The sequence below is a fragment of the Oncorhynchus mykiss genome, chromosome 6 (genome assembly GCF_057628025.1).
Source record: "Oncorhynchus mykiss isolate SJ-2025 chromosome 6, ASM5762802v1, whole genome shotgun sequence".
Taxonomy (NCBI): Eukaryota; Metazoa; Chordata; class Actinopteri; order Salmoniformes; family Salmonidae; genus Oncorhynchus; species Oncorhynchus mykiss.
Genome location: NC_143027.1, coordinates 39,839,278 through 39,867,225, shown reverse-complemented (window position 1 = coordinate 39,867,225; position 27,948 = coordinate 39,839,278). Strand labels below are relative to the sequence as shown.

Here is a 27,948-nt window from a genome sequence, read left to right as displayed (position 1 = left end):
CAGTGTTCCTCTCCTCCTCAGATGTCTTACCCCGTCTGCATCGAACGCAGCTCCGAAACCAATGTCTCCGCCCTTCATGGCATCAACCAATGGGGCTGCGTATGTGAGGTTGGGCTCTGGAGGCCGGCCCCCAAAGTCCTCCATGGGGACACAGTTGACAGCCGCATTGGCAGGAGCCCCCAGCTCATCACACATGATACGGCGCACGTACAGACCCATCACTGACAATAGAGTACAATATAATAGAAAATAATACAATGGAATATAATACAATACAACAAAATACAATAGAACACAATACAATATAATCACTGGTAAGCACCTGATACAATACTGTAATTACTTTGGTCTTTATTAGTATTGTCCTACCTCCGTTCATGGCGTCTATGCGTATCTTCAGCTGTTCAGGTCCTGTCAGAAGGCTCTTGATGGCGTTGAAGTCAAAGATGGTTCTCAGCAGGTTGAGGTACAACTCCACCGAGTCCACTATCTCAACTAACAACACACAGAAGAGGAGGGCAGTGGCTCAGAGACTAGTGTGTATCTGCATGTGTCTATCCATCCAATAGCATGTATGCTACTTTTATGCAAGGACAGAGTGTATGTGTGGTGAGACTGTGTATGCCTGGCGTGTGAGTGTGTGAACATACAGTGCATTCGGAAAGTATTCAGACCCCTTCACTTTTTCGTCATTTTGTTACGTTACAGCCTTATTCTAAAATTGATTAAATCATTTTTTCCCCTCATCAATCTACATACAGTACCCCATTATGACGAAGCAAAAACTTTTGAAAAAAGAGTAATACCTTATTTACATAAGTATTCAGATCCTTTGCTATGGGACTCGAAATTGAGCACAGGTGCATCCTGTTTCCATTGATCATCCTTGAGGTGTTTCTACAACTTGATTGGAGTCCACCTGTGGTCAATTCAATTGATTGGACAAGATTTGGAAAGGCAAACGTCTGTTTATATAAGGTCCCACAGTTGACAGTTCATGTCAGTGCAAAAACCAAGCCATGAGGTTGAAGGAATTGTCCGTAGAGCTGGACAGGACAGGATTGTGTCGGGGCACAGATCTGGGGAATTGTAACAAAAATTGTCTGACGCATTGAAGGTTCCCAAGAACACAGTGGCATCCATCATTCTTAAATGGAAGAATATTGGAATCACCAAGACTCTTCCTAGAGCTGGCCGCCCAGCCAAACTGAGCAATCAGGTAAGAAGGGCCGTGGTCAGGTAGATGACAAAGAACCGGAAGGTCATTCTGACAAAGCTCCAGAGTTCCTCTGTGGAGATGGCATAACCTTCCAGAAAGACAACCATCTCTGTAGCACTCCACCAATCAGGCCTTTATGGTAGAGTGGCCAGACGGAAGCCACTCCTCAGTAAAAGGTACATGACAGCCCACTTGGAGTTTGCCAAAAGGCACCTAAATACTCCCATGAGAAAATATTTTCTGGTCTGATGAAACCAAGTTTTAACTCTTTGGCCTGAATGCCAAGCGTCACGTCTGGAGGAAACCTGGCACCATCCCTACGGTGTAGCATGGTGGTGGCAGCATAATGTTGTGGGGATGTTTTCAGTGGGAAACTAGTCAGGATCAAGGGGAAAGATTAATGGAGCAAAGTACAGAGAGATCCTTGATGAAAACTTGCTTCAGAGCACTCAGGACCTCAGACTGAGGGTGAAGGTTGACCTTCCAACAGGACAACGACCCTAAGCACACAGCCAAGACAACGCAGGAATGCCTTCAGGACAAGTCTCTTAATGTCCTTGAGTGGCCCAGCCAGAGCATGGACTTGAACGTGATCAAACATCTCTGAGGAGACCTGAAATAGCTGTGCAGCGACACTCCCCATCCAACCTAACAGAGCTTGAGAGGATCTGCAGAGAAGAATGGGAGAAACTCCCCAAACAGGTGTGCCAAGCTTGTAGCATCATACCCAAGAAGACTTGAGGCTGTAATCGCTTCCAAAGGTGTTTAAACGAAGTACTGAGCAAAGGGTCTGAATACTTATGTGAATGTGATATTTCATTTTTTTTAGTATTGTTTTTTTCTATGTCAGTATGGGGTATAGTGTGTAGATTGATGGGGGGAAAAAACAACTTAATACATTTTTGGTTAAGGCTGTAATGTAACTGTCACGATCGTCGTAAGGAACGGACCAAAATGCAGCGTGGTATGTGTTCATGATTAAGTTTTTAATTAAAGAAAGCACTGAACACTGAATACAAACTATACAAAACAATAAACGAATAACGACCGTGAAGCTATAATGAGAACTGTGCTGACACAAGCAACTAACATAGACAATCACCCACAAACAAACAGTGAAGCCCAGGCTACCTAAGTATGATTCTCAATCAGAGACAACTAATGACACCTGCCTCTGATTGAGAACCATACTAGGCCGAAACATAGAAATCCCCAAATCATAGAAAAACCAACATAGACTGCCCACCCCAACTCACGCCCTGACCATACTAAATAATGACAAAACAACAGAAATAAAGGTCAGAATGTGACAGTAACAAAATGTGGGAAAAGTAAAGGGGTCTGAATACTTTCCCGAATGCACTGTATATGTGTTTGCAGTGTGTCTGCGTCTACTCTGTGTGTGTGTCTGCTCTGTGTATGCTGCTCTATGTGGGGGCGTAGGAGCCCCCCCCCCCCCCCAATGTTAGAAACATGCCCCCCCCCACACACACACACAATTATTCATATTTTAAAAATGTTTATGAACTCTCACCTTGCTGAGTTACAAAAGTAGGATACACAAGGTGCAATTTCAAAATGTGGTTGTGCATCAGTCGTTTTATCTTGTTATGTCAGTCACTGAGAGTCACTCAATTAGCCATGTCAGCTATAAAAAAAATGCATGTCTAGCCAGCTATCTAAACTTCTAAATGGTCGAATTACCGACCAGGGAGCCCCCATTGATTTTGTTAGTCACTCTCACTCAGATATTATATTAAAAACTGAAAACATTTCTCTCCAGGAAATTGCAAGACATTTGTCTCATGGGGCAGAGTAGAATTAACCACCAACTAAATTTCATTTAGGGCCCCCAAACGCTAGGGGCGACTCTGACTGCAGGTGTGGGTATGGATGTGGGTAATCAGACCTGATAGCCACTGCAGTCCCTCGTGATGAGTTCAGATTTTTTGTGGCCCCGACCCCCATCAAAGTTGCCCATCCTTGGTTTACAGCAGGGGCAGTCAACTCTTACCCTACGAACCTGCTAGTTTTCTGTTCTTCCTGATAATTAATTACGCCCACCTGGTGTGCCAGGTCTAAATCAGTCCCTGATTAGAGGGGAACAATGGAAAAAAAAGGATTGGAACTGGCTTCACGGTCCAGAGTTGAGTCTGAGGGGTCTAGGGCAGCGTTTCCCAAACTCGGTTCTAGGGAACCCAAAGGTTGTACGTTTTAGTTTTTGCCCTAACACTACACAGCTTATTCAAATTACCAAAGCTGGTTGATTATTTGAATCAGCTGGGTAGTGCTAGGGCAAAAACCAAAACGTACACTCCTTGGGGTCGCATGGGGCGAGTTGGAGAATGCCCTGGTCTAGAGGGTGTAATCCATGTGTTAACTTCATTCAGGAGAGAGGCAACGATGATGATTCCCACGGACAGACAGATAGCAGAGAGGGAGAGCAGGTAAGACAGTGAGAAGTGCCTCTCCAAGCTCATAGAGTTCATAGACTGATGATCTGTCAGAGTGTGAATCAGTCGGAATGATCAAATATGGTCTCTGATGAAACGATAGCAGTTTAAGTCTAGCGGGTGTATTGCATGTGTTAACTTCATGCATGAGAGAGGCAGCCATGAGGATATTTTATTATTTATCAAAACAGTTTTTAACACAGTATAATAACTGTATTATAAGTTGAAAATATTACATTAAGTTTCAACCCAGACTGTATGTAGAGCAGCAGTTGTAACAACCTGACATAGTGGAAGTGAGAAAAATACTAGGAAATGAATCATACAGTAGCAGAGAAAGAGTACAAAATGGTTGTGTAATTTAATATATGCACATTAACAGTCACACTGGTATTCAGTACAGTACGAATGGCCATGGCCCTCAAGACTGATTGGACTGTATCGGAGTACGTGCCCCTCTACAAGGGCCCCCTTAGCCTTGTAAATTTGACCATTTGTAAGTTAATATTTTTCTGTACCCTTTTTTCAAAAGTCACTAGAAATGAGCATTTAAAACCTATTTTTTCAACAACAAAAAATCCCACATAGGAAAATAGTTCCCCCCAATATCAGAGTGGCTTCTATGCCCCTGGCTCTGTGTGTGTCTGGTCTGTGTGTGTCTAGCCCGTGTGTGTGTCCAGTACCTCTGAAGGGTTTGAACTTGTTCTCCAGGTCAAAGTCGTGGCGTCCCAGCCTGGCCAGGTCAATGCGGAGGTCAGGACATATGGCATACTCCTCCAGGGTCCTACTCACCTGGGCAATCTTCTCCATCACCGTGTCTGGAGACGGGCCTATTGGGGGGGACACACGGTTACCATGGACACCAATGTTTGCACATTATGTACCCTGTTCCTTGCCTATGGTTGTTGTTATACAGTGGCTTGCGAAAGTATTCATCCCACTTGGCATTTTTCCTATTTTGTTGCCTTCCAACCTGGAATTAAAATTGATTTCTGGCGGGTTTGTATCATTTCATTTACACAACATGCCTACCACTTTTGGGGTATGTGTCTATAAGCTTGGCACATCTAGCCATTGAAATTTTTGCCCATTCTTCAAGGCAAAACTGCTCCAGTTCCTTCAAGTTGTATGGGTTCTGCTGGTGTACAGCAATCTTTAAGACAAACCAGAGACTCGCAATTGGATTGAGGTCTGGGCTTTGACTAGGCCATTCCAAGACATTTAAATATTCCCTCTTAAACCACCCGAGTGTTGCTTTAGCAGTATGCTTAGGGTCATTGTTCTGCTGAAAGGTGAACCTCCGTCCGTCCAAGTCTCAAATCTCTGGAAGACTGAAACAGGTTTCCCTCAACAATTTCTCTGTATTTAGGGCCATCCATCATTCCTTCAATTCTGACCAGTTTCTCAGTCCCTGCCGATGAAAAACATCCCCACAGCATGATGCTGCCACCACCATGCTTCACTATTTGGGATGGTGTTCTCGGGTAATGAGAAGTGTTGGGTTTGTGCCAGACATAGCGTTTTCCTTGATGGCCAAAAAGCTACATTTTAGTCTCATCTGACCAGAGTACCTTCTTCCATGTGTTTGGATAGTCTCCCACATGCCTTTTGGCGAACACCAAACATTTGTTCTTATTTTTTTCTTTAAGCAATGGCTTTTTTTCTGGGCACTCCTCCGTAAAGCCCAGCTCTGTGGAGTGTATGGCTTAAAGTGGTCCTATGGACAGATACTCTATTCTCCGCTGTGGAGCAGTGCAACTCCTTCAGGGTTGTCTTTGGTCTCTTTGTTGCCTCTCTGATTAATGTCCTCCATTAATGTCCGTGAGTTTTGGTGGGCGGCCCTCTTTTGGCAGGTTTGTTGTGGTGCCATATTCTTTCAATTTTTTTATTATGGATTTAATGGTGCTCAGTGGGATGTTCAAAGTTTCTGATGTTTTTTTATAACCCAACCCTGATCTGTACTTTTCCACAACTTTGGCCCTGACCTGTTTGGAGACCTCCTGGGTCTTCATGATGCCCCTTGCTTAGTGGTGTTGCAAACTTTGGGGAGCTGTACTGTATGTATGTTTAAGTCTCTGAACTGTGTGTGTGTGTGTGTGTGTGTGTGTGTGTGTGTGTGTGTGTGTGTGTGTGTGTGTGTGTGTGTGTGTGTGTGTGTGTGTGTGTGTGTGTGTGTGTGTGTGTGTGTGTGTGTGCTATCCCAGGGGATCATGTCGCAGGTAAAGCCCACCAGGTGATGTTGCAGGGGGTCCATAAACTCTATGAGCTTGATCAGTCCCCACAGGTGTGGGGGGAGGAGCCTAGGGTCAACCACCTAGTCTTCATTTGTCAGCACTGTGTGTGTGTGTGTCTGAGCATAAGTGTGTGAGTGTGTATGAATGCATTCTTCTGATGTGTACCTCACTCAATAAAGCCTTTGTATCCCCTCACCTCTACAGGGAGGAATCTGGACAAAGAGATCCTACAGGAACAGTTCATCTCAACAGTACTAAAGGTGGGGGACAGGAACTAAACAAGAACTCCCCCCTCTCTCTCCTCATGGTGAACTATTCCAGTTTATTCCTGATACACTTCACATTTGGACCTACCTACTGCAATTGTATTAATCCTCATAATTCTGGTGTTCCACTTCAGTCCAGGAGGACCTCAAAACGTTATGGTATTTACTGTTAATGATGACTACATGCCAAATCTGATAAGCATCTTATTGACTACAATACAAACAGGTTTTACGGAGAGCTACAGTGCCTTGCGAAAGTATTTGGCCCCCTTGAACTTTGCGACCTTTTGCCACATTTCAGGCTTCGAACATAAAGATATAAAACTGTATTTTTTTGTGAAGAATCAACAACAAGTGGGACACAATCATGGAGTGGAACGACATTTATTGGATATTTCAAACTTTTTTAACAAATCAAAAACTGAAAAATTGGGCGTGCAAAATTATTCAGCCCCTTTACTTTCAGTGCAGCAAACTCTCTCCAGAAGTTCAGTGAGGATCTCTGAATGATCCAATGTTGACCTAAATGACTAATGATGATAAATACAATCCACCTGTGTGTAATCAAGTCTCCGTATGAATGCACCTGCACTGTGATAGTCTCAGAGGTCCGTTAAAAGCGCAGAGAGCATCATGAAGAACAAGGAACACACCAGGCAGGTCTGAGATAGTTTAAAGCCGGATTTGGATACAAAAAGATTTCCCAAGCTTTAAACATCCCAAGGAGAACTGTGCAAGCGATAATATTGAAATGGAAGGAGTATCAGACCACTGCAAATCTACCAAGCCCTGGCCGTCCCTCTAAACTTTCAGCTCATACAAGGAGAAGACTGATCAGAGATGCAGCCAAGAGGCCCATGATCACTCTGGATGAACTGCAGAGATCTACAGCTGAGGTGGGAGACTCTGTCCATAGGACAACAATCAGTCGTATATTGCACAAATCTGGCCTTTATGGAAGAGTGGCAAGAAGAAAGCCATTTCTTAAAGATATCCATAAAAAGTGTTGTTTAAAGTTTGCCACAAGCCACCTGGGAGACACACCAAACATGTGGAAGAAGGTGCTCTGGTCAGATGAAACCAAAATTGAACTTTTTGGCAACAATGCAAAACGTTATGTTTGGCGTAAAAGCAACACAGCTCATCACCCTGAACACACCATACCCACTGTCAAACATGGTGGTGGCAGCATCATGGTTTGGGCCTGCTTTTCTTCAGCAGGGACAGGGAAGATGGTTAAAATTGATGGGAAGATGGATGGAGCCAAATACAGGACCATTCTGGAAGAAAACCTGATGGAGTCTGCAAAAGACCTGAGACTGGGACGAAGATTTGTCTTCCAACAAGACAATGATCCAAAACATAAAGCAAACTCTACAATGGAAAGGTTCAAAAATAAACATATCCAGGTGTTAGAATGGCCAAGTCAAAGTCCAGACCTGAATCTAATCGAGAATCTGTGGAAAGAACTGAAAACTGCTGTTCACAAATGCTATCCATCCAACCTCACTGAGCTCAAGCTGTTTTGCAAGGAGGAATGGGAAAAAATGTCAGTCTCTCGATGTGCAAAACTGATAGAGACATACCCCAAGCGACTTACAGCTGTAATCACAGCAAAAGGTGGCGCTACAAAGTATTAACTTAAGGGGGCTGAATAATTTTGCACGCCCAATTTTTCAGTTTTTGATTTGTTAAAAAAGTTTGAAATATCCAATAAATATCGTTCCACTTCATGATTGTGTCCCACTTGTTGTTGATTCTTCACAAAAAAATACAGTTTTATATCTTTATGTTCGAAGCCTGAAATGTGGCAAAAGGTCGCAAAGTTCAAGGGGGCCGAATACTTTCGCAAGGCACTGTAATTGTTGAGACTTGGTGTAATTGGGCCACTTGTTCACGGGCCAGATGCTATGAGGAAACATTAGATTAGTGTATGAGCGGACTTAATCCATAATCAACCATGTTGGCTATCTCATTACCCAGTGAAACACCTGACCCTCAATCAAGGTAAAGCGACAACTTCAAAATAGAGATGTGATTAGTGCCCTAGAAACCCTAGAAGGCCAGCATCCCGGAGTCGCCTCTTCACTGTTGACATTGAGACTGGTGTTTTGTGGGTACTATTTCATGAAGCTGCCAGTTGAGGACTTGTGATGCGTCTGTTTCTCAAACTAGACACTCTAATGTACTTGTCCTCTTGCTCAGTTGTGCAGCGGGGCCTCCCACTCCTCTTTCTATTCTGGTTAGAGCCAGTTTGCGCTGTTCTGTGAAGGGAGTAGTACACAGCGTTGTACGAGATCTTCAGTTTCTTGGCAATTTCTCACATGAAATAGTCTTCATTTCTCAGAACAAGAATAGACTGACGAGTTTCAGAAGAAAGTTATTTGTTTCTGGCCATTTTGAGCCTGTAATCGAACCCACAAATGCTGATGCTACAGACACTCAACTAGTCTAAAGAAGGCCAGTTGTATTGCTTCTTTAATCAGAACAACAGTTTTCAGCTATGCTAACATAATTGCAAAAGGGTTTTCTTATGATCAATTAGCTTTTTAAAATTATAAACTTAGATTAGCTAACACAACGTGCCATTGGAATACAGGAGTGATGGTTGCTGATAATGGGCCTCTGTACGCCTATGAAGATATTCCATTAAAAATCATCCGTTTCTAGCTACAATAGTAATTTACAACATTAACAATGTCTACTACGCTGTATTTCTGATCAATTTTATGTTTTTTAATGGACAAAAAATGTGCTTTTCTTTCAAAAATAAGGACATTTCTAAGTGACACCAAACTTTTGAAGTATGGGTGATCTCTATTCTAGCTCCTAGATTATGGATCATGTGACACTTAGATTGCACACAGGTGGACTTTATTTAACTAATTATGTGACTTCTGAAGGTAATTGGTTGCACCAGATCTTATTTAGAGGCTTCATAGCAAAGGGGGTGAAAACATATGCAAGCACCACTTTTCCATGTATTTATTTTTTATTATATTTTTTTTTTACCGTTTTCTCCCAATTTTGTGGTATCCAATTGTTTTTTAGTAGCTACTATCTTTTCTCATTGCTACAACTCCCGTACGGGCTCGGGAGAGACGGAGGTTGAAAGTCATGCGTCCTCCGATACACAACCCAACCAAGCCGCACTGCTTCTTAACACAGCGCGCATCCAACCCGGAAGCCAGCCGCACCAACGTGTCGGAAACACCGTGCACCTGGCAACCTTGGTTAGCGCGCACTGCACCCGGCCCGCCACAGGAGTCGCTGGTGCGCAATGAGACAAGGATATCCCTACCGGCCAACCCCTCCCTAACCCATATGACGCTAGGCCAATTGTGCGTCGCCCCACGGACGACAGAGCCTGGGCGCGAACCCAGAGTCTCTGGTCGCCCTTAACCACTGCGCCACCCGGGAGTCCCCTCCATTTAGTTTTTAAATGTATCTTTTTACCAAGTTATTTTTTTTCATTTCACTTCACCAATTTGGACTATTTTGTGTATGTCCTTTGCATGAAATCCCCACCCCAAAAAAATCCATTTAAATTACAGGTTGTAATGCAACAAAATAGGAAAAGGGGGATGAATACTTTTGCAAGGCACTGTACATGTTTAAGAACAGTGAAGCCTATGGTGGCATATTAATGCACAACTGTTATTCATAGGAAGTTAAATAAAATTTTGCTCTAGATTGAGAGGTTATGTTACTGAGTAGTCATAATCTTCTATACACCATGTGAGGATTGTAAGAAGCTACTGGAGTCATGTAGACATTGACAAAGTGAACATTGTGTAGAATCCTTTTGAGAGCCACAGTCTGTGGGCTCTGAAAGATAACTACTGTTGCGTGAGACATGAGGGATGAGGAGAGCAACACCACTTTGCTCTATTTATAGGACTGGAAGATGACTGAGATTCCACAGTAAAACCCTGGGGACTCGGAAGGCCTGTCCATGATGGAACTTCAGGAATATGTGAGTATTCCTAGTTTAGAGAATACACGGATAATTGATGGGGCTGTGAGTGGGCTATGGTGCCAACTCTCTTAACTCAGTCAATAAATCACCAATATTGTATTCATATAGCACTTTTAACAAACACATTTATAATAAAGAGCCCACTAATAACCTGGGCATAAAGCCAAGAAGAGCAAGCACATGTATCAGTGGTGAAAAGAAAACTCCTTAGGTAGGAGGACATCCATCAATCCTTTAACTGACTGACAAATTGACTGGCTGGCAGGTTGACAGCAATCAGTCAAATAAGCACCTCACCTCCATTGGCCACGTTGAATTTGACCCCAAAGTCTCCCCCGGGGCCTCCTGGATTGTGACTGGCTGTCAGGATGATTCCACCAATAGCCTTGATCTTCCTGATGATGCAGGACACAGCAGGGGTGGAGAGAAGACCGTTGTGTCCAATCACCAGCCGACCAATCTGAAAGAAACAGACAGAGGGAGAGTTTGAGGAACTTTAGCTGACTGAATCTTATTCTGGGACCTATGTACATATTGAAGTAATTAATTGTATCATACATTATTCAAGACTAAAGCATGTACAAACATCGCAACTCAAGAATGAAAAGGCCTATTATTGTAGACTAGCTCAGTGTAGCTTACAGAATGATTTAATTCGCATGTCTTTATTGTAATGCGCTTCAGAACTCTTTAGTCAAGAGATGTTTTCTAGAACTGGTCATGTGGCTTATGTCATGACGCTCAGGGCTTCATCTTTCCAGACCAGATGCGTCCAGAATTTGGCACGGACTGAGGTTCCAGACGTTCTATCAGGCTTGGACTAGGCTACATTCCAGACAGTCATCATGTGCGTCTACATCCATTTATTGAAGTAGCGCGAATAGTCTCGCATGTTCTGTCCCTAGGCTTTAGCATCTCAACAATTCTAAATAAAAGTGTCCTCATTCTTGTGGAATTAATTATTATGACGTCGGCGCATCTCCCCACTTCATGATTTCGAGAGAGAGAGAGAGAGAGATACTCTTGGCTCTATTCAATCAAACCCGGTTACCTTGTTTTTGGCATAAGAGCAAAAACATTTGTATGGTTTGAAAACAAAATAAAATCAGCTGTGGTAATGACAACATTCTCTCCTCGTAAAAAATAAATATATATATATTTATATTTTAACATATCCCAGACATCGCTTTGGATCGAATAGTGCCCTTTGGGTGCGCACTTAACACCTGCCTTGCCCTGTCAGCGACCCGTTGTAGGTCATGCCTATCATCATTCCATACTCTGCCCCCAGAATTTCACAAATATTCTTTCAATGTCTTCCCCGCGCTTATCTCATGTGAGTTTGGCTCGTGGCCACTAAACTGGGTATCCCCCAAGCTTCGAACGAAGCAGGGAGGAATGTAGCTGAGTGGCGCGTGGGCAGGAGTGGACGAGGAATTGAACAGCCGATAAAGCAGGAGACATTAAACTGAGCCAGCAGAAAAAATAGACCCATCTCAAAACAAATACATTCCCCTCAGTTTTTCATTTAGGTATTTCACCAAGCTTGTTGTCGCATAGATCTGAGAATAGACCGCTGTCCTTTCCAAGCGCTCTGCGCAATTGGTTAAAAGGCTCCGCCACTCACGCAAGCCCGCGCACGCACGCACACACACAAACAAACACACTGACACTGGGAGAGGGTATAAACTTTAGGTTGTAACATATCCTGCCTATCTATATGCACGTACGCCTATCGCCATAATTCTGAGTGTTAACACAAGGCCACTGGATTGACTAATCGTTTCAGAGGCGCATAAACAGAGCAGGCTATGCTAGGTAAACTAGTGTACAGCCTTCCCTTGTATGCACTTGCCTAGAGTTTCAGCTGTATAAACCATAGTTTATACGACCCATAGGCATATGGAGGATTAACAATCAAATACCATGGTTTATTATGCTATTTCTGTGCTTCGTTTATCATGATCATCATTATCATCATCACGAACCCTGAACCATTCCAAACTTTCTGGAATGACATTCTTGTCTTACCCCGTTGGCAGCGGCCATCTGAACTATAATCTCGGTGGCTGCTCGGCTGAAGTAGCGTCCGTCGCTGCCCACCACCATCGTGCATCCCTGGCGGTCCCTCAGGTCGATGGACGACAGTACACTTTGGATGTAGTTCTGCAGGTAGTTCTTCTTGCCCTCGAACACAGCCGTCTTCCGCCGCAGCCCGTTAGTACCGGGCCGCTGGTCATCAAACGGGCTCGTCTGGACCGTTACCACGGGAATGGGGTTTGTCTCCATCCTCCGCACAAGAACCCACCGGGAGTGGCGGGTCGACTGGCTACACCGGGGATGACTCACTGTCGGCTGGATAGAGGTGGAGAGTCAAACATATGTAGGAGACAGACTGTGTTAGGGAGGTGAGACGTCCAGTGATGTCCGCTCTAGTCCTCCAGAAGTAGCACTTTCGAGGGAGGTGGGGGATGCGTTTACGCAATGACAGCACACCAGCGCTTTCCAGAGGGATGGCTATTAAGATGATAAATCCCCGTCAACAAATTCCTTGGCTTATAAACTCGGTTTGAGATATATGCTAGTTAAAGGCCTGCTGTAGGTTTTAAACACATGCCACAGAAAACTTGCAGTGAGAGCTTTGGATAGGCTAATGTAATATTAAGCCAAGTCTTCTCTTCCGCCTGACAACTCCCTATTTTCCAAATAAGCCCGACTCTCCACAAGGACATGCGCCTGCCAAAATCAGGGAGGGCCAAAAGCCCCTACAATCAGCTGCGCCTCTGGACAAAAATAGCCCGGTGTAGTACGGGGAGAATTGTGTCGAGCTGGGGCTGTAACCGGACAAGGCAAAGCAGTGTCAGTGTGCGAGCATTAAGCAGTTAACGGTCAAAGACTTGCGGAAAAGTGACGAGGCAGGATCCGAGGGCGCACTGTTGGCCATGGGCAAAGCAATGCGTCAAGCAGACCTCCCCTGTCCCACATTTGAGGCAATATAGTACATGGTAAAGTAAAACATACTAGTTGGTTTTAAAATTGTACTTTAAGCTAATGGACTAGAATGATAACTAAACTGTGACACAAATGGAGTGCGTCTTATTTAATGGCAGCTCTCTCTATCTCTCTCGCTCTCTTTGTACTATAATGCATAAAAGCTAACATCAGAAGAGCAAGATGCGTTATGGGTGGCCAGAGAGAAGCATATGGGCTGGTTCACTGATGCATAACTTAGTGGACAGCGCAACCAGGAGCAAAAACAAGGAAAGACATTTTTGTAAAACGTGCTTTTTCAAAATTGTAGGCCTATTGGTCCTATAAACGTAGTTGTCTGTATTGAAATGCATTAAACCTGGGCCACACGGTGGCAGCATTGAACTGGCCGAGAGCTGGATGCAGACGTTCTCAAGCTTTCATTCGATTTTGTAAGGAAATTAAGATAGAATCAATTTTATTTTAATGGATATTTAATGTATTTAAAAGCGACTCAATTAAATATTACAATAATTATTTGCAATAAAACAAAACAGGGCACGAAATTCGTACTGATGAGACTGATGTGTTTTATTGACAAACACGGGTTGTTTCGCCAATTACAGGACAAACAACATTTATGAAAATAAATATGAGCCTAGGCTTACAATAATTCACAATAACAACTGTCATTTACTGTTCCGATGCCTATTTTGCCTTTTTGCTAAGTAATTATGTGCATTATATTATAGTCCTGCTAATTTAGACCTGGTTTTCCAGAAATCGAAATTGGAAACCTTTAGGTGCAATCATTTCCTCGGGTTATTTTGTACTAATAGATGGCATCTTTAGCAGTCAATTTCTAAGTGTAATAAAATGTGGGGAAGGAAATAATTTGGCCTAAGCATAATCAAACACCGCAAACTAAACTATTTTTATTGTTTCATTTCAATGTCGAAAATCAAAATTACAATGGATTTTTAACATTTGGCAAAAGTGGTTCCACTTTCACATTGACACCATATTTGAACAAATATATTATCAGTCTTCATATTTACATTAACTTCATTTGACATACTGTATTCAACATTGAATGAACATAAACAACATGCAGTTTAAATACTTTCTTTGAGAAATGCGTAAACGTGTCTCCATTGGATCATTGTATCACTTGTATACAAACACAGAGGTTTCTTTGGTAAAAGCTATAACAAACAAACACTTCAACAACTAAGGTAAGGCATTTGGACATTCTCTGTTATTGAAGGAACAGCGCTCAACATTGCACTTGGGCAGAATGGAGTCATTGGGAGCTGGAATCAGGCTCGGGAACCAAACGAGCAGGGCCTGTGGGAAGATCAACAGAACAATGGGGGTTGGAGTTCTGTGGATTTGAGTTATGTGATACATAAGGAAAGGTTCTAGTCATAATGCTGTCAATACTGAATGAACACTTCGTATGTGTGTCGCTCGCAGCCTTCTGTACTGCGGGAGTTGCTGCGTAAAGTTGCTTTCTGAAGTCCATGGGGGCAACTACCTTACAGCTGCTGCTTAGACTCGGGTATGGTAGGTAGGAGGAAGGTAGCATGACAAGCCCGTCCTGAACGGGCATACACCAGAGAGGGGCAGCCGGTGCGCTCACTTGGCTTTGGACGCAGTAAGGCCGGTAACAGCTAAAGTTTGGGTAAAACATGAGTCCATCTTTCATACACTCCGGCTGGTTTCTCTTAAACCTCTTCCTGCGCCGGAGAAAGCTGCCGTTGTCAAACATGTCCTCAGATGCGGGGTCCAGAGACCAGTAGTTGCCTTTGCCTGCGTTTCCAGGCTCTCTTGGAATCTTGATAAAGCAGTCGTTGAGTGACAGGTTGTGCCTGATGGAGTTCTGCCACGCCGGAAACTTCTCCCGGTAGTAGGGGAACTTGTTGCTGATGAAGTCGCAGATGCCACTCAGCGTCAGTTTCTTCAGAGGACACTGTAAGATTGCCATGGTGATGAGAGCGATGTAGGAATACGGGGGCTTTACAGAACCGCGAGGTCTTCCCAATGAAGGTGTGTCTGCACAGAAACTATTCTCGCTCTCCCCAGATGAGTCGAACTCAGAGCAGTCCAGTTCGACGCTGGACTCGGCGGATGAGCGAGGCTCCCTGGTGTTGTCCGTCCGGTAGAGAAGATGCCGGTCAAGGAGAGGCTCGTCCTCTCCCGCTATGTATACTTCATCCTCGTTCAGTGGCAAGCCAGTCTGCTGGGACGTTTCATACTCCTTGGAGAGGGTCATGGCTCAGACCACAACGTCCACACACGCGTAAAAGCGAAACTTTTACCACCGTATCATTAATTCTTAACACGCGTAAAAGCGCATAAATATATGTATTATCTGACTTTCTCGGCTCGTCCTGTCCCTGTGGTCCTGGTCAGCCTGTTTGTGTTGACCGTGGGAGTTTAGTTTTTTATTAGTGGGCTGTTGTTGTACCCCCCGCCACAGCCCAGTTACACTCAGACCTATCAGAGACGTCCCTCGCCCCAGGGTGTCAGGACAGACAAAGGGAAAACTATTCCGGAGAATCCTCACATACATAATATTGATCTAGTATGCAGACACCTCAAAGTTCATGGAGCATAAGACCTTTAAATGAAATATACTTATCATAATGTAGTTCCTATATATAGTTTGCAAAAATGATTTATTACAAAGCGAGGGTAGAATCAGATGGTGATTTTTAGCAAGATCCCTAATACGTATCCAGTTCCTTCTATCAAAGTGCCCCGCTCCAGACATGGCACATTATGTCTACAAACGCAAATACATCACGGTCAACTTTATACCCTTAATTGGTATACAGTGTGTTCAACTTTATTCACGGTCAACATTAGAGCGATAACCGTGGCACATTTCCTGTTCAATTAGGCCTATTAAAAGCTACGCAGGGCAGAGAATAGAGTAGCACAGTAGCTCGGCTGGAGCCGGGGATGCAATGTGAAGTTTGAACACCACGCCTACCGCTGATAATAAACGCAGCGTTTTACCCCCCAGACCCCCGTGGTTTCGTTAAGTTTGCCACCTCGGGATGCCCGCAGGTGGTGTGACCGTGAAAATGGCCGTGGGACAGCTCCCCGTGGCCGGGAGAGTAAAGAGGCTATAGAGGCAACTTAACGAGCCAATAAGCATCAGAATCGGGTGGAACACTGCGCAGCTGCACGGGGAGCTATAGGGCTACGGGACATAGCCGGCGTGAATGGCCACAGCAAATTAGACGAGCATTTAGAACTAGGCAAGACAATGATGTTAGAAAATGACATTTTAACAAGTTTAACTGAGTTATCATATAGGGTAAAATTGGAAACAGACTATAAGCCAAAATTAATTTGACTTAAGACAAACCATCCGATTTTACAGGGCAATTCTCCGTCTAATTAGCCGTTTACTTCCACCTATTTTATTTAAATTCGTTATTTTACATGAATCGCAAAAATAAAACTCCCTACATCTTCTCACTATGGCAAATTCCTTGACTGAGACTTGTCAGCATAATTCTTAGTAATTCAGAATGTGAATGGGGACCCCATGCAACGTCACTTCACAACAATAAAACAAAGGTGTTATATGCTTGCAGCGTTTTTACGCACCTTGTGGAATATCGCATTGGATTTTCGCACGTTAGTTAAACACCTTCAGACAAGACCCGAGTTTAAATCAATTCGCTAGTTCACAATTATTAGCCATTACAACAAAATGCCAGTCAATACTTTATAATAGTGAAACATTAAATATTGTAAACACCTATCTTTAAATCAGATTCTTGTTTATTTCAATAATTTAAACAGCCCTTACGTGATAATATGTGAAATACAAACAAACGTATTATTCAAGCGCTTGGACATTTACAGACCAGCCTAATTCTGTGTTGCACCACTTTTGAGATGTGATAAAAGTCTGTACAAAACCTTAACTTCACCAACAACTTACAGACCTAAAACAGCCTAACTATTGAGGAATACACTCAAACTCCAATGAATAAGGTATTCATTGTTAGGGGTGTATTGTTAGGGGTTTCCAAAGTTAAAAATAATTTACAGAGAACATGACAGTAAGGGGCTAATTACATCTCTATTTTCAAGTTGTCGCTTTATCTTGATTGAGGGTCAGGTGTATCACTGGGTAATGAGATAGCCAACATGGTTGATTATGGATTAAGTCCGCTCACACACTAATCTAATGTTTCCTCATAGCATCTGGTCCGTGAGCAAGGGGCCCAATTACATAAAGTCTCAACAATTGGTGCTCCGTAAAACCTTACTGTATTGTAGTCAATAAGATGCTTATCAGATTGGGCATGTAGTCATCATTAACAGTAAATACCATAACGTTTTGAGGTCCTCCTGGACTGAAGTGGAACACCAGAATTATGAGGATTAACACAATTGCAGTAGGTAGGTCCAAATGTGAATTGTATCAAGAATAAACTGGTAGAGTTCACCATGAGGAGAGAGAGGGGGGAGTTCTTGTTTAGTTCCTGTCCCCCACCTTTAGTACTGTTGAGATTAACTGTTCCTGTAGGATCTCTTGGCACAGACACACGCACGCAGACACACAGCGCTGACTTATGAAGAAAAAGGTGGTTGACCCTAGGCTCCTCCCCCCACACCTGTGGGGACTCATCAAGCTCGTAGAGTTCATGGACCCCCTGCAACGTCACCTGGTGGGATTTACCTGCAATAGACACGATCACCTGGGATAGCTTGGTCGCAAATGGGTCTTCCAAATGGACAATGACCCCAAGGATACTTCCAAAGTTGTGGCAAAATGGCTTACGGACAACAAAGTCAAGGTATTGGAGTGGCCATCACAAAGCCCTGACCTCAATCCTATAGAAAATGTGTGGGCAGAAATGAAAAAGCATGTGCGAGCAAAGAGGCCTACAAACCTGACTCAGTTACACCAGCTCTGTCAGGAGGAATGGGCCAAAATTCACCCAACTTATTGTGGGAAGCTTGTGGAAGGCTACCCGAAACGTTTGCCCCAAGTTAAACACTTTAAAGGCAATGCTACCAAATACTAACTGAGTGTAGGTAAACTTCTGACCCACTGGGAACATGATGAAAGAAATAAAAGTTGAAATAAATAATTCTCTATACTGTTATTCTGACATTTCATATTTGTAAAATAAAGTGGTGAGCCTAACTGACCTAAGACAGGGAATTTTTACTCTAATTAAATGTCAGGAATTGTGAAAAACTGAGTTTAAATGTATTTGGCTAAAGGTGTATGTAAACTTCCGACTTCAACTGTACCTAAAGTGTCCAGAAACGAATACACACAAAACGTTGAATCCTAACTTGAAGTTTGCTTCCATATCAAATGTTGCCCAACTTACATCTCCCATGAAGATCAATGGGCAGCAGGTATCCTAGTGGTTAGAGTGTTGGACTAGTAACCGAAAAGTTGCAAGATCAAATCCCCGAGCTGACATGGTAAAAATGTAGGTCTGCCCCTGAACAAGGCAGTTAACCCACTGTTCCCAGGCAGTCATTGAAAACAATAATTTGTTCTTATCTGACTTGCCTAGAAGGTTAAAAAAAATGAATGCATGATTTTGATGGAAGGTATACTGTAAAATAAATGCACACTGTATTAGTACAGGGATGCCTATTGAAAACCAGTGACAAAGGCTGAATGTTGTTTCACATTCAACCGAATGACATTCATGGGATGTCTTTGTTCTTGAATGCTTTCTCTCACAGAAGATCCTGGAAAGAAACAAGCTATTGTAAAACGGAACGTTTCTGATGTGAAAAGGTTAGGTTTCTTTGGTTTCAAAACGTTGATGTTATAGCCTTCACGAGAATCATCAGTCTCGGGCTCCCGAGTGGCGCAGCGGTCCACGGCACTGCATCTCAGTGCTAGAGGCATCACTACAGACCCTGGTTCGATTCCAGGCTGTATCACAACAGGCCGTGATTGGGAGTACCATAGGGCGGCACACAATTGGCCCAGCACATGGTTAATATTGTTGCATTTTATAAGCGTAAAAGCAACTAAACGTAAACTAGTTTTTGTCCTTGAAATGACTACTCTAAAAAGGACTACTGTTGCTTTATGGTTGTTATTCAAACTTTGATTGCAAGAAGTTCTTGGGAAACAAAACCGTTGCATGCTTTATATTGCTAAATAAAACAATCATTTAATTAATGTCAATATAATCTGCTTAAGTAAAGTAAATCATAGTTAAATCGAACCAGCACATTCTTAACATTTAACAATAGTATTGTCACACCACATTTTAAGTGCTGCTGATGGGTTTGTCCACGAATTCGTCAAAAAGCTCAACTCTATCAAGCACCATAAACCAGTTGTGACGCCCTTATTTACCCCCCCCCCCCCCCCATCCTCTCTTTACCCTCCCACTCCCCCCGCTCTCCCTCCCTCCTGTTGTATACTTCCTTACAGCATTTCAAGGGCACTTCGCATATATTTTGGGCATTGTGAGGAAGTGTTAAGGTTACACACTTCCTTTTTCATTTGGTATAACACTCTCATTAGCATGAAAAGAGAAACTTGGAGGGAGGGAGGGGAGTTTGGCCCTATGGGGGCAGGACGGTGGGGCAAGGGAGGTTTAGCTAATTTGTGGGAAAGGGGACCTGGCAAAAACTGATGACAATGCAGACATTAACCCCCCCTTAACAAGCCCACGCCCTGTGGTAGCTGTTGTGAGGAGCAAACAACATGACTGAAGACCAATGCCAAGCCAAGCCTGTCTCGTTCAACTAACCAATGAGCACACTACCCCAGCATTTCCCCATATGATGGCATTTGAGGCAGGATAATCAGGACAGATATCTTTGGGTCGCAGACTAAAAATTGATCCTGGTTTACTTGGTTTACTGTCACAAGCACAAAAACAGAAAAGCAGAGTGTGGACTTTTCACTAGTGTGTCAGCCCCTGAAGGCATTAGGGGCCAAACTCTGCCCCAGGACTGTATCTCCCTGTCCCACTGCATACAGAGCAGGGCTGGGGCCGATTCCACTTCAATACAGGGGGTAACTGAAATTCAAAAAATTAATAAAAAAAATGTCCCATTATTTTCACCTCCTCAAAGGTGAAATATAATTGACCCCAAACCTGTGGTTGTTGATTAGACGACTGCTAATCTATTCTTTATAAATGCCAGATTGTGGGCCGTCTGTGGGGAAAAAAACTAGACCAAAACGATATTGTTTAAGCCATGGATAGAGTAGGCCTAGTCAAAGTAATTTCCCTTTCATGGATCACCATTGGCACTCATTACATTGTCTAGATGTGGTCTTGTTGCTTCCACAAGCTGTAGCTTTTCTGCCAAACTGTAAGATAAAGAAGCAACAGTGAGGTGTGCAGTGTTTCTGTAGTATCTTTGTTTACATGACAACGGACCATGCAAACACATGGCTTGTTCTTCAATCGGGAAGCATCTAACTGTGAGATTAATATGGTATTCTTTTTTAGAGCCTGTTAAGCATTCTGTGATGTTATATGGCTGCAAGAAGAAAGGTATTTTCATATGTCACTGCAAACAGCAATGCAGGTCTAGGGAAGATAGGATTTTGAATGAGAATCAAGTGTGTGTCGCCACAAGGTTAAACAAGACTGTGTGTGTCTGTGTGTGTGTGTCTGTTGGGGCATATTAAGAGAGAGATCAGCTGTGGACCGCAAATCCCCCCCCCCCCCCCCAGATCCTGTCCTGTTGTTCCTCAACCTCCCCCATTGACCCCACAAGGAGAACAAACATTGTACAGCAGCTTTAGCCCTCTCTGCTGCTAGTGCCACACAAGTGGACTGGTGGGGGGTTTCTTCAAACAACCAGCGTGGGCTCTGGGAGGCCAGAGGGGGGTGGAAAGCCAGGGAAAGGGCCTATCTGTGTGGACAAGTGTGTTTAGATGACTCTCCTCAGGGATCATCACACACACACACACACACACACACACACACACACACACACACACACACACACACACACACTAATCCACTGCAGCTGGCTGGGAGAAGAGAAAACACCAGTGACTGCATTCATGTGAAGAGTGTGAAGAGAGGTTTACCACTACTGAGTCTATTCATGTGGAGAGGTTTACCAGCACTGAGTCCATTCATGTCATTTAAGTTTTACTGTGGTAAACCCCCCCCTCCCCCCACATGGACTTACAGTACACCAACCTTTCCATAGCTTGGGTCCTTCATTACAGGGAAACAAGGTCAACAATACCACCTCTGTGTGGGCTGCTACACTGCCATGTTTAATAGACTTTGCTCGTAGAGAGTGATTGAGAATGGAGCTGAGAGTGGTGCAGTCCTGATGATTCAAAGCCACACTTACTTTACTCCAGGGATGCAGATCCAGTACCTGAGATAGGGCCACCCAAGGGAAACAAGTAACATAAAAGCAGGTTGATGTGTATTGTCATGAGTCTAGTCCTGGGGGCAGAACTGAGCGATTTCCCCTCAGCTGCCAGCTGCAAAGTCAAAATTGGCTATATTGTAAAAATTCATGGAAACAAAAATTGCTTTTTGGGCTGAAATTAAGGTCAGGGTTAGGCATTAGGGTTAGCAGTGTTGCTAAGTTTAGGTTTCAAATCAGATTGTATGACTTTGTGGCTGTGCCAGCTAGTGACCACTCGGAACAAGATTCATGACAAAAACGCTAACCTGACAAGTAAAACACGGCTGATCTTTGGTTTCATTATAACGGGAGGGGAGTAGACGGTGGGTCAACGTAGAGGTGCACAAAATGCTTTGATATTTGCATTACAACATGCAGATGCAATGAAAGCAACAACGTTGATGATACAATACCACTGCAATGAATAGGACTCATCTGGACTGTTATTAATTAAACCCTTTATAAGATCCAGTCCACAGAGAACCGTTGACACATGACAGGAGTTGTGGGATTGCTGTTCAGGTTAGCCCTCTATCTGTGCTCTGTTGCCTCTGAGTGCAGAGTGGATCCGAGACACACCCTGCCTTTGATACATGCAGAGCGTCCGCACGCACATGCGCACACGCACACGCACGCACGCACGCACGCACGCACGCACACACACACACACACACACACACACACACACACACACACACACACACACGCACACACGCACACTCGCACACACACACACACACACACGGTGGTGCCTGGTGGGGCGTCAGAGAGCAAGCGCTTGTGGGAAACTGAACACCGTAGGGTTGGGGGTTGTGTTTGTGTAGGCGGGGGTGCAGCCCTGTGGAGATGGGGGGGGGGCTAAAAATACAATGTCATGCCTAATATGTTTCATCTGCGATACAAGGACAAAGCTGGGAAAACATGCAAGGGGGATAATTGGGGGTGTGTGCTTGTGCTAGTTGTATGTGTTTGAGAATAGTCATAGTAATTTCCCTGTGATGTGAAGCATGGCGTTGTCTCCATGTCTGGTTATGTCTCCAGGTGAGAGTAGTGCTACAGTAGACAATGATACACGTTCAATAACCCGCCACCGTTCATTTAGGCCAAATGAACCAACCCACCTTGACTTAAGCGTTTCCAGAATCTTGACCAGACCATTTAGAGACCTGTAGAGGAAAGGATATATGTTTATTATTACGCAACAATACCATCTATAACATATAGTACTCACACATCTGATCTGAACAATCAAAAAGCGCTATTACAAATTGAAACAGATCATCACTTGGCTAATCTTTTATCAGGACAGTGTATTTGTTAAAAAAAGGTCTGTAAAAGGTGACTAGTTGTCTCTAAGGTGCTTGAGCTCCTCTCCAGTCACCAGGTCAGTCTTATTGATGATGGTCAAGTCTGCAAGGGCTATCTGCCTGCAAATACAACAGTAAAACTGATACAGTAACCATTACAAAGTTGTCTGGTGGTAACACTGGTGCTGGTGTTCCACTTTACTCTTTTCTGCGCTCACCCCCTCATCCCCCCCCTGGGGTGGATGTGTATACTGTGTGTGGGTGGCATGGTAAAAGATGTGCTACGTTCAAATGGGACCCCCATTTTGTTAGGAGAGGAAAATACAAACAGAGAGCAGAGGGTCTGAGGGTGTGTAGACATTCCTCTCTGTTGTATCAACAACATCACCAGGCAACCAACGGACTGATGGGACAGTGGGTGTACCAAAACTAAAAGCCACAAACGGAGAACCTTTCTGGAAATACAACTGTGAAATGATGTGTTTGTATAAAATTAGGCATTGGTGGTTAGTAAGTACAACACATTGTTTCTTCTTGCGTTGACACAGGGAGATACAGAAAGGTAGAGATGGGCAGACACAGAGAGATACAGAAAGGTAGAGATGGACAGACAGAGAGAGATACAGAAAGGTAGAGATGGACAGACAGAGAGAGCATGCCTGGCTGCTTCATTGACCAGTCACTCTGGTTTATCCTCTGCCGGATGCTGCAGGAAGATAATCAATTAACCAAAGGGAATGAGTCCGACTCTCGGTTCTGACAATTCATCACCCTCCGGTCTACTGATGTAAAAGAAAGTGTAAGCTAGTTTTCACCTTTTTAACTTCCTTTCAAACCTGATTAAGCCCTGGGACTGGAGAGTAGATACATGGGCCCTCTTATGTTTTCTGCAGGTTATACAATAATGATGTCTTCATCCATCTTCCAACCCCTCATGTCACAGCTGACACAAAACGTGACGACACAAAAATGAACAGAGGAACTTGAGCAAAACTCATCTATCCAACCTGTGATAGCAGAAAGAAATCACCTGTTGAAACCACGTGTACCTGAGTTCTGCCACTGTCAGGGATGAAGCGAGTGCTGGTTCCATCCCAAGTGAAATATGTAATAACAGAGGGACTAGGGGTTGTAACCTCGTCTCCTGACCCCTACACATCAACCTGTCAGCGGATGTCCCTCAGCTACGGCCTGTTTTGTATTTATTTTACCTTTATTTAACTAGGCAAGTCAGTTAAGAACAAATTCTTATTTTCAATGACGGCCTAGGAACAGTGGGTTAACTGCCTTGTTCAGGGGCAGAACGACAGATTTGTACCTTGTCAGCTAAGGGATTTGAACTTGCAACCTTTCGGTTACTAGTCAAATGCTCTAACCACTAGGCTACGCTGCCGCCCCTAGGCTGCATAGCGAGTGATGGAAATCAAAAATGAAATGCAATGATCACCACTATTATATCACCTTCCTCCATCACCGTAAACACGCTGGCCAATACCAGGACACCCTGGGGCCTGGTGGTGAGTGAGAGGCCTGGGACTTGAGTTCCCACCTGCCCCAAGTCAGATTAGTATTTCAGGGGGTAGAGGAGCGTAGAGGGGGTATGACCGTCCTATTAGAGTGATCTGCTCTGATATCAATTACCCCTTCAGTTTCGATCAGCCTCAGCCCCCCCGTGTCACTTGGCCTGTTCATCCCTATAGGGTTTGAGTTGGGGAGGGTGGTGTGCATGTAGGGGGTTTGCAACTCTCTATATACAACTTGCAGTCAAGAAAAGATAGGTTGACAGATTGAGGATTGTTGTGCAATATCAACTTTGACATATTACAATAAACAGGAAAGGACTCTTGACATGGAGCTTTTGAGAAATAACATTTCTATTTTCCTGCCTGAGGATTTCTATCAAAATGAACATCTTTCCGGTGTGACGTTCAGGAGAATGTAGAGTAATAAAGATAAATGAACACTGACTCAGCCATGTTTGAATGTGCTTTTACCTGTGTTCCGTATGTTGCGTGGATGACTGTGGCTATACCTGTAAACAAACATAACCAGAAAAGGCAATGAGAGGGCTTGTACACACTCTAAAAATATGAACTCTGACACTGCAGCCTTTTGGTGTTTGGTTTAGCCTGTGTGTTTAAGTCACTTTCTCTGAGGGGTTTTCCAAGTATTCTGTCATAACAGAAGGAACAGCTGAGTATTCCTACTGGGCAGTGGACATTCCAAACATTTTCTCTGTTCTACAACAAGAGAAAAAAAAACCTTAGGAGAGTAATGAAAACACTGTTTGTGAGTGGCATCCCATGCACCACCGGTCCAGCCTCTTCCTCAATGGGAGGGGCCAGCCCCCTGGGACATCTCTGATTGACAGGCCCGTCTGTGCCAATGACAGCCCTGTCTCAGTCAATAACCAGCCTATCTCAGCCAATGACACAGTGGAGGGGTGAGGCGAGTCCCAGTCTGAGCACGCTCTGTCAGGCCCGTGTGTGTGGACCAGTGGGCTGTGGCTGGCTGCATCCCTGGACCACTGACACCTGTCACTTATTGACAAACTCCAGTCGTCACAGGGCTCTCCCTGTAATGGCCTCCTATTGATTTCCTTTTCCCCCTGAATCCCTGGCTAAATGTTTACGGCCTGATGGCTTCCCTGTCCTGATTGAAATAGGCGTTTCAGATATCACTCCCCAATCCAGAGGGTGATGCGTTTCCCTAGAACCTATAGATGAGCAGGCGCTGTTTTCGTTCTCCATGATTCTCCCTCCGGGCGGCCAATGCCAGGGAATAGAGGGTATGTCATGGGTAATGTAAGGAGACAAGCCTTATAACCAGGAGTGGAAATGCTAAACTAACCAAGCATATCCACTTTTAAGGTAATGCATTGTAATGTAACCCACAAACCTGCGAGGGTTTGTTTGTTATTTGTTTTGCACAATGTGTGTAATTTGCCGTTGTCTCTAGAGGGAATGAACATTGAGATTAGGAATACTGAATATATCTATTAATCAATATGAAGTTCTACATGTCCATACAGATTTGAAAGCTACTGTGATGTAAAGTGGCAATATTTCTTATCGTTAGAATACGCATACTTGCCGGAGCAGCAGAGGCAGCCGTTCCTGAGCTCCAGCCATTCCTCATACAGCTCTCCTGCATGGCTCACAGCTAGAGACTTCTCCAGAGCGCCTCCTACAGGACAGACGAGGGACAACAATATTATCAGAGCAGTAAACATGTTCTTTTTTGACATAGAACCATAGCACACAAAACAGAACACATCAGCTTGAGAAAAATTCATTTGACACAGTAAAAAAAATGAAATCTGGTCAAAATGTAGGCAAAACATTTTTGTTTAGACGCACTACTACTTGCACCTGATAAAACACGTGTATGTTCAAAGCACACATCTGTTGTTACTCAGCTATAACCTTATAGCGTTCCATTGACCGAGTCCACACAGATATTGTAGGCTTATTTCATGATAATTGACAGCCAGACTAAACTACATATTACCTCAATTACCTCGACTAACCAGTGCCCCCCGCACATTGACTCTGTACCGGTACGCCCTGTATAGAGCATCGCTATTGTTATTTTACTGCTGCTCTTTAATTGTTACTTTTATTTCCTCCTTTTTGGGGAGGGGGATTTTCTTAACTGCATTGTTGGTTAAGGGCTTGTAAGTAAGCGTTTCACTGTAAGGTCTTCCTACACCTGTTGTATTCGGCGCATGTGACAAATAAAATGTGAACTTTGATTTGATTCTCAAGTGAGGCTGTACATGACCTTGCAGCAGCTCAAGAGTTTCATCTATATATTTGAACCAAGCTCTCTTCTGCTCCCTAGAGCACTTAACCCTGTGGTACAACCAATAAAAGACAATGCACATCCTTGAACACACTGCCTTCGGGAAAACAGCTGTAATGAAGCAACAAGTAATTGTGTACCTTCCCAAAAAATTGATGGGACAACATTACCACAAAAGTGAACATACCTTCTCCAAATTCATTGAGTATGACAACGATTATCTTATTGTGTTGCTCCGTTAAAATGTAATTCAACAGCGTTGTCTTCCCAACACCTATATGGGTTATGAATTAAATGTTATGGTCTGCAGGCGAGGTATGAACTCTATTCATAGCACACTGTAATTACTGTAGATTTCTATCCCAGTGGTAAATCACTACCCATGGACATGGGGACCTACAGGGTGGGCAGGCTTTTTGTTCCAGCCCAGCAATAACACACATGATTCAACTAGGGCCTAATCAAATTACTTGTGAGCTAGACGGACCGGGTGTTTTAGGGGTGGGTATAATTTGTGTTACGTTCCAACAGGAATCTGTTCTAAAAACTTTGTAAAGTACAAGGATGCCAACAAACAACACATACAACATAGCATGATCAATTCATCTAGTTAACTAGCTGTCGAATAGGCATCAACTCACCACGTAGCTTGTTCTTAATGTTTGTCCATAGGCTACCAGAGTGAGGACAGACCCGGTATCTTAATTTGCCGCTATACAACTTTGTATGCGTTGTTTGTTGGCAACCTTTGTTATTTACGACGTTTTTGGAAGAGATTCCTGTTTGAAAGTTTCACAAATTATACCCACCCGTGTTTTAGTGCTAGGCTTGAAGAAGAAAAAAATACACATCATGTATCTCTCGGGACCAAGATTGATGGCCACTACCTTCACACTTTTTTCTAACACAGCAGTATACATTGGGACTAGACTGACCTGGCTATCATACCGAGGTAGCCAGTGATGACGGTCACAGGTATCTGCATGCCAGGTGAGAGGCTTTCCTGATATGGGGAACTCTGGGCAGTCATCCTCCTCGTCCATTAAAACCTAATCCATTATTTTTGCAAACAGAACAATCTGTAAATCTGTACTGTATTAATAGCGTTAATAGCTAACATAGCTATAACTAGGGCTGTGCGGTATACCGTATTTTCTGATATACCAGTATTGATGCAGGGACCGGTTTGAGTTTTTACTTTACCTTCTACACCGGTATTTGAATGTTTGGTTTGTTTAACGTACATTTTTATAGTTTACTTTGCTACTTGAGTCATCACTCTCCGCTCTTTCTCTCTGTGCCACCTTCCA

At 43.7% G+C, this 27,948-nt stretch overlaps 3 protein-coding genes across 3 annotated transcripts in view; all 3 read right to left on the bottom strand.

The window, feature by feature from the left end:
- The window catches only part of pgm5 (phosphoglucomutase 5), a 47,152-nt gene extending 33,863 nt beyond the window's left edge, over positions 1–13,289 (bottom strand). The window contains exons 1-5 of the mRNA XM_021606441.3: positions 12,183–13,289; positions 10,449–10,611; positions 4,356–4,502; positions 370–495; positions 31–221 (exon numbers count right to left, since the gene is read on the bottom strand). Of these exons, the coding sequence (XP_021462116.1) occupies positions 31–221; positions 370–495; positions 4,356–4,502; positions 10,449–10,611; positions 12,183–12,440 (885 nt within the window). The 5' untranslated portion in view covers positions 12,441–13,289. The remainder of the gene's footprint in view (positions 1–30; positions 222–369; positions 496–4,355; positions 4,503–10,448; positions 10,612–12,182) is intronic.
- A 398-nt stretch (positions 13,290–13,687) lies between these two features.
- Positions 13,688–17,381, bottom strand: foxd5 (forkhead box D5). Its single transcript, XM_090237913.1, is given in 2 exon segments — positions 13,688–14,431; positions 14,434–17,381. Coding segments are annotated over 2 exon segments (1,050 nt in total). The 5' UTR covers positions 15,397–17,381; the 3' UTR covers positions 13,688–14,344.
- Positions 16,142–27,681, bottom strand: zng1a (Zn regulated GTPase metalloprotein activator 1A). Its single transcript, XM_090239419.1, is given in 7 exon segments — positions 16,142–16,255; positions 17,765–17,829; positions 24,829–24,866; positions 25,924–26,020; positions 26,826–26,912; positions 27,587–27,633; positions 27,635–27,681. Coding segments are annotated over 7 exon segments (495 nt in total).
- Between the last annotated feature and the right edge of the window lie 267 nt (positions 27,682–27,948).